The sequence below is a fragment of the Belonocnema kinseyi genome, chromosome 3 (assembly GCF_010883055.1).
Source record: "Belonocnema kinseyi isolate 2016_QV_RU_SX_M_011 chromosome 3, B_treatae_v1, whole genome shotgun sequence".
Taxonomy (NCBI): Eukaryota; Metazoa; Arthropoda; class Insecta; order Hymenoptera; family Cynipidae; genus Belonocnema; species Belonocnema kinseyi.
In genome coordinates, this window is record NC_046659.1 from 79,444,706 (window position 1) to 79,458,203 (window position 13,498).

Genomic DNA, 13,498 nt, shown 5'->3' on the forward strand with positions numbered 1-13,498 from the left:
CTGTATATATATACTGTATATAAATTGAATTTTAGAGCGCGCGAATGAAAATCATCCTAAACTGAACATACCTGTCAGTTAATCATCATATTACTCGTATAATCAGATAGGAGAGACTGCACTTAAGTTCCATTTCTGGTTGAAATTAAGTTACTTACTTAATTTAATGCAAAATTGAACTTCAGCTACATTTAAAATTCATCACCTTGTATTACTGTGTTGAAATGTCAACTATTTGGGTTATAAGAAATTATACTCTTATGCAAATTTAACTACTTGGAAGAAAATGACGTTTTTTGTTAAAAGATTCTATTTCCGTGATAAAAAATTAAACTATTTTGTAGATAATTCGTTCTTTTGGCTTCGAAATTCAACAATTCTGCAGAAAATTGATGTATTTTGTTACAAATTTGCCTTTTTCTGTAGAAAATTCATGTATTTTGTTGAAATTTTGTCTTCTCGGCTAGACAAATTAACCTCTTTTTATTTAAAATTCATCTTTTTACTCATATGTCTAACTTGAAAATGAACATAGCATAATTTATAGGCAACCCATAAATCCAGTGGGCCACATTTCATTCGTATCGTAGTGCGTGTGGGTGACTAAAGCGAATGTCCCGTGAAAAAGTCGTCTAAAAAATATCCCGCTTCAAATTTTCGAAAAGAAAGAAAGACGCAAAAATGGAACAAGATAACTGAAATAAACAGACAGGCTAAATCGACTCATTTATTTTTGCTCTCATGAACTCGGAAACTCAAGATTTATCGGCTCTTAAAGTACTTGTATAATATACACGTAATGTTTGGTAAAATAACAAATAGAGCGTTGCACGAACCTTGTTAAAGTTATTTTACCGGTTTAACGTTAAAAGATCATTTTTCCGGTTCCGCAGTTTTCGCAAAAAAAGTTCAAAAGGTTTTTATTACAGTTGTAAATGGTACAAAAGAAATACATTTTTTATATTTTATAGAAATATTTTTTATTTTTACTACTTTTGATGATTTTTTAAACGAAACTGAAGAGAAAATTTTTTTTTCAGAAGATTAAAACAAAAATTAACAAATTTTAAGTTTTCAATTGTATCTTTGATAAAAATTGTAATTGTTGCTTTTTGACGATTAATGAATGCGAAATCGCAACTATATTGATTGCGTAAACATTATAAAAACTACAACTGAAAAATGCTTATCACTTTTATAAAGAATTATTATAAACAAATGCCTAATGTACCTATTTTTCTTCATGAAAGCACAGTTTTTTGCGACAAAGAAATCATAAACTATTCTTTCATTTTTTTATTTAAATGAAACCAGCATTTACAACCTTCATTATAGATATCACTCGATAGAGTTTTGAGAATAAAAAACAAAAATAATTTTTTTCCTGCCAAAAAAAAAGCAAAAAAATTCGGAATGAAAAATGTATGGTAAGTAGACTACATTATTACCTATTATTGCTAAAAAAATAGGGGAAAAAAGGTATAGTTTTTTAGAACATTTTTTTTATTTAATTTTTTATTGGAATAAATTTAACAGTTTAAAAAATAAAATGTTATGGACTTAGAAATAGTGTAAGAAAAGTAGACACTCAAATACTCAAACTCGGATATAACGCCCCTGGATATATCCCTTCTGAGAATTAAGGCCACGCCGCAGGTAGGAGTAAAAAAAAGCTTCGGGGTAGTATGAGGTGGTTACACAGACGTTCACAAACAAAGTCATTTTCATCCGAAACGACACCCTATCTGGTTTATTCCCCACCTCCTTCAGCCCAAAAACGAACGTTATTTCCGAATTTGACTGTATCTCAACATAAATTTAAGTGGCATGATTTAAGGCCATGTGACGAGTGGGTTTTTTTACTATTTGTGAAAATTGTAAAAATATTGTTAGGTTAAATTTAAAAAAAATACGTGTGTGTCCTAATTTTCAACGTACAACATATTCGTTCATATTTCGGTCCATAAACTAAAATTATAGATACACATTTTTCATTTTTCTATTAGTACTTAAAGAACAGCCAACTCTTTGTGATTCATTTGGGAACAATGATAAATATTTTTAAATCTATTTCATGAACTTCGTATAATTATAATTGGTTATGAATTTAAAATGCAATGAACTCAGGATTTTTATGTTTTTTTAAATACTCCAGTTAACTGCAGTTGAAACGTTGTACTCAAGTAATCGGTAATATCTTTTACAATCTCAATGATACTTAAAATAATGTTTAAAGGTTTCTGGAACAAGTTTTCAAAACCAATATGCGTTAAGATTTGTGCAAGATTTCAGGAATATTTCTACAGTTAAAGAAATATATCAAATAAAAAATTAAAAACTTCGCACTTATGCAGCGAGAAGAGAAATATTGTTTATATTTATTTTTATTATTGTTAACTTTATTGTTAAAATTATAATTAGGCTTGAAATGATCCAGAATTGTTTCTTATGCTTCGTAGGGAGGCACTTAGGCAAGCCAATGTTAAAACTTAATTTATCTCAATGACAAGATCACATAAGAAAGAGGGGGGCGTACAAATCTTATGCATCTTTATAATAGGGGGCAGGGATCTGCATTTTTAAAAAAGCATCCCTACGTAATTAATGGACGTTCCGTTAGTGCTATCGCCAAGCACTTTCAATGCTTACGCCTGCAGTAAAGAATTTTTTCGAGAACTCTGAGAATCTTTGCTTTTGCCAGGAATTAACGAGTGCGAGATAGTCGCACACAGGGGGGGTCGAAAATAACTTAGCCTGTGAAGATTAACGGGAGGAAAAGAGGGGAAAATGGGGAATTGTAAGAGAGAAGAGAGAGTAAGATGAGATGTATTTTTGTGGAGGAGGAAGGTGGTCGTTCGAGCTTTTCGGGCTTTTGCTTTTGAGTTCAGTGTGGTCCACCTTCCGGAGGACGTGAGCTTATACGTTTAGCTTTAAGGTAAGTAATCAGACGAATTTTATGTCAGTTGTGACAAAAAAGGATTGCAAGGAGGTGCATCACTACCCTCTCTGTTGGACTCAGGGGAGGAAAAGGGGGAGTCGAAACTCGCTGCCTTGGCGTCGCGACGCTCAATTACCGTCGGCACTACCTGTCAACTTTGAGTCTTGTTCTTCTACAACATCTTCTTCTTTTTTTATCTTGCAATGTTACTAAATATTCATGCTTTGTTATTGTCCTCTCGCAGATAATGAAAAATTTCCACTTCACTCAGAAGTATATTCTTTGAGTCAATGTTGAAGATATTTATCTAAATTTAACAAATGATCATTTATACTACTAAAATATTCGATTTATTTCAATAAATTAAACTATAATTATGAGAATTTTTTTCTTTTATTTCAAGAAACACTTTTCTGAGTGATTCGCAAATATGATAACTGTTATAAATTTTTGTCGCAATTTCAAATAATTAAAAACTCTTTTTTTATTGTCGTTATTACTAAGAATTGTACATTTTTAATTGCTATTTTAATCAATAATATTATAGCATATTAAATTATTCTTTACTGTATATCTTGATGTTAGTGTAAGTAGCTTTCTGATTTTCACAGTGCTGCATATTTTTGTCTCTTAGCTAATAATTAAGATTGTATGTCACCTGTCATCATTATTTATTGCAATTTCAATTACATGCCATTATTTATTTTTGTCATTTACTACTTCTTGTATACATTCATTCTGTGCTGACACTATTAGACTAGAGAATGCACGATTTTTATGAGGTGCTGACATATTTCTGAATGACAATGCTAATTGTCAACAATGAATAAAGTACCCTCCTACAATTTTTAGAAATAAAATATATTGAAATATCTCTTGTGTAAGAATAACTGTATAAAATGCAGGAAAATTTTTAGAACATGTTGAAATACATAGTAACTAATAAAGGAAATACATAATGTTTTGAAAATGTTTTTCTTTAAAAATTAAAAAAATTTTAAATAACCTATAATTGTTATTTAATAAAGTCAATTTGATCATTTTTATCAAACCTATAGAAATTTTTGAAAAGTAAAAATATTTTCTGAATTTAAAAATGCATTGTCTTTTTATTGAAAAATTATTTTTTGAGTAAACAATCTATTATGTTATTAAGAAAATAATAGAGGGAAAAATTTCTTAGAAAATTTTCTTCTTGTCGGCATTTTTTAAAAATTATTGTGTCTGATTTTCAACGATGCTACACAGAATTCGTAAAAAATTGACATCTAATAAAGATAAACCTTGCGGGAGTAGATACGTTTGAATTATATATCACCTAATAATAATTTACATAAAATGAAATATTTGATCTAAGTAAGATCATATTCTTAATTCTTTCTTTGGACAATCGTATTTTTATTCCACGAATAGAATTTTATATTCAAAATTATTTTCTAGTCATATCGGTGTTAAAACATTATTTCTAGCTTAATATGAATTGAATTAATAGAACTCGATAAGAAAATCCAACTATTTTTGGTTGAAAATTAAACTATTTTCGTATAAATATCAACTTTTTGGTCATAAATTAATTTTTTTTGTTAATAATTTATATTGTTGAATTTAAAATTCAAATATTATGTAGAAAATTCCTCTTCTTGGCTTGAAAATCCAACCTATTGGGTCACACTATTTTTCCTTTTTAACTGAAAAATCATCTATTTTGTTAAAAATTCGTCCTTTTTGGATGAATTCAACTATTTTTCATTCAAAATTGAAATCTTTTTTGGATGAAATATCAACTATTATATTTTTCGTTTAGAATTAATATTTCAAAATTGAAAATTTTATTATATGTTTGAAGATTCATAACTTTCGTTGAAAATTCATCTCTGGCAGAAGATATAACTATACTGTGAAAAAATCCCCCCTTTTTTACTTAAAATTTCACAGTTTGGATCTAATTTTTTTCTTTCTCGACTTAAAAATCTGTTTGGATTAAAAAATGTTTTTTCATTAAAATCAGCTATTTGTTTGAAAACTCGTCTTTTAGGGTTGAAAATTCAACAATTTGGTTGAATTTTTTTCCTTCTCGACTGAAAAAACTTTTTTGATTGAAATTCTTGTTTTGGACAAATATAGCTATTTTTAATTTAAAATAAAAATGTCTTAATAATTAATTAGTGTCTGATTGTTAGCACTGCTACCCGGAATTGGTTCAAAAATTGATATCTAATAAAGATTAAACTTGTGGCAGTATATAGGTTTGAATTTTTAAATACGTAATTGTATTTCCAGAAAAAAAAAACATTTTATTTCAATATAATGATGTACTTAATCCTTAATTTGAACAATCGTATTTTTATTTCAAAATTTCAATTTTATAATTGGAAGCCCAAGACAAAGCTATTATTAATAAACAATTAGTTCTGGATCATTTATCAAAGGAAATACCATATTTCTTATTTTGATACAGTTTATGCAAATACCAATCAATTTTTTACAATTTTACGAAAGTTATAAATAAATCATTTTTTAAATCAAACAAATTTGCTCTAATTTCAATCACGTTAAGAATCCAATTTCACGTAACCCAATATGACTATTGAAAACTAGGAATGAGTGGGAGGGACGAAGATTTTGCGTGCGATGTAGATATATTCGGAGGAATTTGGTAACAAAAATAACCTGGACCACTGGACCAGTCGCTGCGGCTCACAGAAATGCTGTTAGAATATGTATAATTGTCATATTTTCCGGAAGGTGGAAACTTTCACTTTGACCTACTCTCGAGGAAAAATGAAATGTCTAGAGGTACCGAAATTCGGTGTGCGTAGCATGAGAAAATAGAAGGACGGAATAAAGGGGTGCTAAAAAAAAAGAAAGTCCGTATTTCAAGTTGCATTTTGGATTTTTTATTCATTTTGTTAGAAGAAATAAGTCGGAAAATATTTACAGATCGCATATAACTTGTTATTATTGTTTACAGACAGGTCTTTAGTATATATTTAAATTATTTTTAGATTTTTACAAACCGTTTCGTATAAACATGTGAAATTACTTTTTTTTGAGAAATTGGTTATGATGAATGCATCTCTATAACAATGATCTTTGCATTTTAAAAAAATGGCCCAAAAATACTCTTTTTAATGAATCGCATAATTTATATTCTGTATAATTTTGCGTTGTGATCTACCGTTTTCAAAAAAATAATTCATTTTTTCATAAAAACATACAAATTTGCGACGAGCAACCACTAAATATACTTCGATTTACTTCTCCTTCCACCTGGTTCGGTTTTAATACAAAAATAACGAAAAAGTCGGAAATGCAAGGTGAGATTCAGACTCCCTTTTTTAATACTCCTAATGGGCTAGTTATCTGTTCACCGAAATTGGGAGAGTGTAGAACAAATATGTTTGATGGCCCGAGAAAATTCAAAAAAAGTACATCAAGGCAAAATAAATTTTTTCTTAAATTACAAACATATCTAAAATTATAAAGATGCCCCCTTTCTCTAAAGTACTTTTTAATTCTTAAGAAAAATATTTCTCTCTTAAATTTGGCACAACGATCGCTTTCTGCGTCATTGTCAGCGAGTCTTTCGTAAGAAATAATATAGAATATTTTTTAATAGCTTCAGATGACATTGATAAAGTAAAAAACAAGGTGTTTAAGAAGTGCTAGAAAATTCGGAATTTTTATGAGAAAACTGTCTGCGACGATGAAATTATAGAGTGGCGTTTTTTCCGCGAAATTCGCGAATTATTATTATCACGTTTTCTAATATTAGAATTTGGATGCTGTTCCTACATATTAATTGTTTCTTATTTTTAACAGATAATAAAATTATACCAAAAGATCACTGAACTTTCGAGAAAGTTATTTTAACACTTTTGCTATCATTACCTATGACGATGTGTGAATTTCAAGTTTTCATATTCATATTCATAGATATTTTGTCTTACACACCACACGCTCACGTTTTCTTGGCACAATATTTGTAATAAATAGGATTTTACACGGATCGCGACGTACAATGACTACTCTCACTGAACATAATCGTAATATTAATCCGCAAAATTGTGTCAAGAAAATTGCTAGATCATACATCATACTGACTAAGAAAAAATGTAATAGTGTATGAAATAAGACTTGATTAATTCGAATAACTTCAATTTTATTTGATATTATTTCTAAGAATGTTGCTGTTTCTTGCTTAAATAATTTTAAATGCTTAATTAACATTCGACGCAGTTATAATAAATGTTAAATATATACTGTTAAATATATCAGAGATCATAGCGGTTCAGTAGTTAAATTGCATGTAAAAGGGGGATTAAGTAGAGATTTCATTTCTTATTAAACACTTCTTATATCAATAAGAAAATCCAACTATTTTTGATAGAAAGGTCATTCATTTTTCTTGAGAAGTGTACGATTATTATTTTGTTAAAATGTCATCCTTTTTGGTAGAAAATTCAACTATTTTCTTGAAAATTCGTCCTTTTTGGATAAATTCAACTATTTTTTTTAATTCAAATTAAACTCTCTTTTGGATGAAATTTTCATTATTAAATTTTTTTATTATTCCTTCTTCACGGTTGAAAATTTAATTATTTTATTGAAAAATCAACAATTTTGTTACAAAATTCATCCTTTTTGCTTAAGATTCAACTGTTTTATAGAAATATTGTCAGTGTCATTTCGAAATTACTTTTTTTTTATATAAAGATTCATCATGTAAGCTGAAAACTCATCTCATCTGTTTAAAATTCATCTTTTCCGGATCCAAAATTTAACGATTTTAGTAGAAAATTTAACTATTCAGTTGAAAATAAACTTTTTTGTAACAAATTCGTCTTCTTGGCTTGACAATCCAGTAATTTGGTTAAAAAGTCATCGTTTTGGTAGGAAATTCAACTGCTTTCCCAGAAAATTCAACTATTCGGTAAAATATTAATTTTTTGTTGCAAATTTATGTTTTTGGGTTAAAAATCCAATTATTATAAAAAATTTCTCTTTTTGGTTTAAAAATTTAAGAATTTTGTTGAAAATTTATTTAACTCTTGTTTAAAAAATCTTTTTTGATTGGAAAAATCAACTATTATATCAAATATTATATTTTTCGTTGATAAATCCTCTTTAATGGTTATAATTTTTATTAATTTAAAAAAAAGTAATTACTTTGTTGAAAAATCAATAATTTTCTTAGAATATCATCCTTTTTATTAATACTCAACTCTTTGGTAGATTTGACTTTTCAGAACCAAATTTTAAGAGAAAATAATTGTTCTTTGCCGAATTAAATTTATCTTGTTGTAAAAGGGAGAAAAGGAAAAAATTAGGTAGAAATTCTCGATTTTAGGTGTTTTGGGGAACTTTTCAACTTTGACATGGAAAAGGTGAACGTAGGTATTAGGTAAGAAAAGGGATAAACTGTGGTTCCTGTTATATGTTTTTAATTAGATTATAGAATATACAATAAAATAATTTAATTTCAGAGACTGACTAATTCACAACAAATCTCAGGACAATGTCCGGCTCAGGTCCAAGGTTTGTGAATAACCAGTTTAATTCTCCTATTAAACTATATTCGCCCCATGCGATTCAGGAAACGTTGGATCGTCAGACTCAAATTTTAGCCAACGGTGCAATCGGGTAAGAATAACTATTTTTTTAATAGCGACAAACATTGGTTAATATTTTAAAAGAGTAGAATTATAATGCAAGTTTTACTTAACTGATTTAATTTATTGTATACATTAAAACAAATTACTTGTGCTAAATTGTTTAAAATATCAATTTTCAAATTCGAAATATTCAAGATTGTAAACATGCGAAAGTGTTACAATTAAGAAGAATTCCAATTTCAACAGTTTTAGTGTATAACACTGAAGAATTCGAACTGTGTTGAAAGAAGCTTTGCGACTACGCTGGATGTCTACAAAAATGGATTTCAAATTATCATAAAAATAATATATGAAATCATTTTTAATTCTCTGGTTGTAAATTATTGTAATAGATGATGAATCAAAACTAGTAAATCATTGTGAAATCGATTACAACAAAGCTCCATTGAGCTACCGCCTCCACAATCAAATTTCGGCATCCTTCATAGCCACGAATTCTTTACTTTTTTTTTGACACCAATGAACATTTTTGGGCTCTATCACTGTTTTAGAAAAATTAATTATATTTTGGAAGTGAAAGCTAACAATAACCTTGCACCTCCACCATCTTAAATCATAAAATATTAATAATAAAATTTCAACAGAATTCTGGGCTCCAGAATTCCGCAAAAACCAATTACCTCAAGATAATCCTTAAGCATTTAGGGGGTTTTTTGGGCTCTTGAGTTCCCTATCTATAAGTTAATCACCAAAAAATGAACCTTACATTGAAAAAACCTCCTTTATAAGAAAAATTCAACATTTCAAACAACGAAGCACGCTGAATTTCTGGGAATCATATGTGCTCCTCAAAAATACCAGAACTGATTTTTGGGCTCCAACCCTTAACGCCAAAAATTCCGATAAATATTTTTTGTTGCGAAATCATATCTACGCGGTACAGAGATTTTTTGACGTTAGGGATTGGAGCCAAAAATCGGAATTGGTATTTTCAAGGAGCCTACAAATTTTAATTAAAGGCTAAAGCAAGACCAAAAAATCTGAGCTACGAAGAATGCCGAAATTCGATTGTTCAGTTGCTAGCTTAATGGATCTTTACCACAATTTATGCCAAAATCGAGCAACTAATAAACTCTTGCCAGAGAAGATAACCTAATTCTCTCGATAAAGCTCTACTTAAATGTAATTAAAAGTTACTCAATTAAACCATTACCTCAAAAATTTCGCAAAAGGAAAAAAGCTTTTTGACTTACTGGAGTAAAAGAAGCAAAAGTTGGACTAAATGCTTTATTTCATTGTAGAAACGTAAACATTAGAACATGGTTTTAGTGTTTTTAAAATTAGCCCAGACGATATGTAAGGTTTGGAATGTACATCAGGGTTCTGTTGAAAGATTGTATTTCCTTGTTTATCTAAGCGAAATAAACACGTTTTTTGCTTCCTTGTTTTTTTTAGAAGATAATGTCAAGGCAACTATGATAGCGCAAAAACAGATAAGTTTGAAGGGTTTAATATTTTTTAAGTTGAATTTAAAAATACTATTTATGTCAGCTGAAACTTTTTCAAATACAAACATCTATTTGAGTTCAATGTTATTTTTAATTCAAATCAATGACTATGATTTTTCATTAGGACGATCATTAGTTAGAAAACCAATTGAAAAACATGCAATTGTGAAAACAATGAAAACAAAATTTAACTATCGACTTCAAATTGTAACTTGCAAGTTTAAACAAGTGTTTTTTAAGGAGTTTTATAGTCCTCCCGACTAAATGTGGGAGTTCAAGAAGTGGATGGACTAGTCGTTCTGAATTTTTGAGACGACTAGCCAAGTTTATGAAAAATATTATACTACTTATCAGAAGACAGAATTGGCGATGCGTGGTGAATTCACTCATTGAGTGAATCTTAGCATGCATTATTATTTTTCCCTTTCAAGCTATTTTGATTTTACACCCGACTTTTCTGCTTGAAACTGCAATATTTGGAACTCAATTATTTTAAATTTTCACAAACATTGAAATCATTACATTTTACCAAATATTATTAAATATGTATTTCGAAGAATATCTGTTTCTATTCCGGCAATTGAATCTGCAGAATTGAATGATTTTCTATTATAGAGGTTCATAATTAAATTGTACATAAAAACCAGTAAAAATGATTTTTAAATCTTAAGAATTGAAGACTTAAAAATTTTTAATGGTTCGAACTGACGAATTTTCAATTGAAAGTCTTCAAAAGTGAATTATTAAAAAAATAACATTCAAAATTACATGCCTTTAAACTATAAATCTTGCAGATGAAATTATTTTCAATTCCATATTTAAAAAATATCGGTAAAACTGAAGAATTTTCTATTGTACATCTTACAAATTAAACAATTTGAAAAAAAGCGTTCAAAATTACATATATTCAAAATATATACCTTGATAATTAAATCATTTTCAATTCTTTACTCGTCATCGAAGAATTCTCAATTGCAGCTAATCAGTATTCAAGATGTTCAGTGCATCTTGCGTGCACATTGCTTGTAGCCGAAATCACAATGGGATGAATAGATGCATCATTGACATTCCTCCATCTGGTTTTTACTTCATGCCTTAACTCGCTATACTTGTGGATCTTGGTTGCATAGGTTGACTGCAAATTTCGGTTAAGCGGACAAACAATGTCGATGATGTAGACCCTTCCACCTTCTTTTTCTCGTATCACGATGTCAGATCGATTGGCCCGGATGTAATGATCCGTTTGGATAGTAACATCCTAATATAAGATGTAATCTTCGCTTCCTAAAACGGGCATTGGAATGTATCTATAGAACGGCATCCATTCTTTTAAGAGTCCCAGGTTTAGGGCAAATTGTTGATGTATAATGCCCACTACATCATTATGTCTGTGCGTATATTCTCTCTGAGCCATTACGCGACAACCATCAATAATGTGCTCCATGGATTCGTTGGTATCTCCACATAATCGGCACCGGTCAATCACGTCTTGATGTAACACGTGTTTGCGATAATTCCTGGTGCTGACAACTTTGTCCTGTATTGCAATGACGAATCCTTCCGGCTCTGGATACAGAACACCCTTTCTTATCCAAATATTAGATGCCTCGCTATCCACTTCATTTTGATCTAACGTGTTGGGGTGCTCGCCATGGATGGCTTTCTGCCTCGATTGTATTTCTAATTCCTCTATGATTTCTGCCCTGATATTCAAGGCCCCATCTGAGGACAAATTTAAGGGCGTGTATTCAAGATCCGCTTGACAGATGGTACTGTGAAGCGCAACATTTCGATTGCTGTTAAAATAGTCTCACAACTGTTTAACTTGTGACTCACACAGTTTTTTGACATCTACAACGCCCCTACCCCCTAAATGTCGTGGCAGAACTACCCTTTCAATCGCTGAATTTCTGTGGTGCATTCTGTGCTTCGTCATTTCTACGCGAACAATTCTGTTTAACTTTTCAAGGTCGGTGTTAGACCATTTTATGAGCCCGAAGGAGTACGTGAGGACATACTATATGTCCTCACGCTGGCATATGTGTTGATCGCCCTGATTTTGTTTGCCGAGTTGAGAAAACTCTTCATAATTAATCTGAGTCTCGTAGTGAAGGCAGTCGTTAGGCTTGTCTTAACTATTGCATGTTGAATACCCTTAGATTCAAGAATACCCAGATATTTATATGATTCGCCTGCAGCCATTGCCTCGATGTCATTTTCAAACTCGTTCTCTAACTCTGCGGTCCCTAATTCCCCTCTGATTAAATTCACTGTCCTACATTTATCTAGTCCGAACTGCATGTGGATATCATTGAAAAACTGCTTTGTGACATCGATCACTTGCTGCAGTTTGTGGCCTGAACTAACGTACAGCTTCAGGTCACCCATGTAAAGAAGATGGGTCACTTGATGACCATCCTCTTTATCATGAATTCTGATCCCATGAGACATGATGTTTAGTGTTTTGCTCAATGGATTCAACGCGCAACAGAACCATAGTGTGCTGAAGGAGCCTCATTGAAATATACCCGTCGTAAATCGTATTGATCTAGTTATCCTTGGTTTTCCATGATCAAAATACTTGATTCTTGTACCCCAGAGCCTCATCGCATGACTTAGAAAGTCAATAATGCGTGGGCAGATTTTGTAAAGTTTTAAGACTTCAAGCAAATAGTCATGCGGAACGGAAGGAAACGCTTGCTTGTAGTCAATGTATGCCATGTGTAAGTTCCTTTGAATCTTCCTTTGAATCTTGACGGCAATATTGGGGGTAGTATTGCTACTGACAGGGTTTCCCATGCCAAATAAGCTGATAACGAAGAGGAGAGGGACTAAGTAGACCACCAAACCCCATCAATGAAAAATGGAGAATATATTCAAGCTTCTGAGAGCTATTATTATTATTATTATTATTATTATTATTATTATTCCAGTATTTTTATTAAACTTTTACTCGGGTAAAATCGGTTATGCATCATAGCCACGGCCTAAGTCAAGTGACTGATAAGATTAGAATGTTAAAAGTTAATTCAAATAATTTAATACGATAGTTGAAACCTCCTGCGATGCTCTTGTAGGTATACAGTTACGAGCGGCCACGATCGTTGGAGGTGAAAACATTCACCTCTTTTTTATTATTATTTATTATTATATAAAAACATTTCTGTATTGAAATGTTATCATAGGCTTATACTGCCCAATATGTCGCAGGAATTTTTGGTTAGAGTTAGATTTTTATTTGATTATTTTGCACGGGGCTGTCTCGGCAAATATTATCAGTCACGGACGCATTTTTATAATGCAATCAAGTAATCTGATGAGAGCAGTCTGACCAAATATATTGGGCAAAGCCTGGTTTTTACCCCATCATTGACGGACTGGGTTGCAGTCAAGTACACGATGGGGGGACCTACAGCTTAAGGTGGGTTCCGAACCAC

At 30.6% G+C, this 13,498-nt stretch overlaps 1 protein-coding gene across 4 annotated transcripts in view; it reads left to right on the forward strand.

The window, feature by feature from the left end:
* Positions 1-2,829: 2,829 nt before the first annotated feature.
* The window catches only part of LOC117168809 (KICSTOR complex protein kaptin-like), a 38,704-nt gene continuing 28,035 nt past the window's right edge, over positions 2,830-13,498 (forward strand). For 2 of the 4 annotated variants that reach the window (XM_033354642.1, XM_033354646.1), the window contains exons 1-2: positions 2,830-2,935; positions 8,425-8,581. In XM_033354642.1, the coding sequence (XP_033210533.1) occupies positions 8,457-8,581 (125 nt within the window). In that variant the 5' untranslated portion in view covers positions 2,830-2,935; positions 8,425-8,456. Of the gene's footprint in view, positions 2,936-8,288; positions 8,343-8,424; positions 8,582-13,498 lie in introns of all 4 variants that reach the window. The other 2 variants (XM_033354643.1, XM_033354645.1) reach the window with 2 other exon arrangements.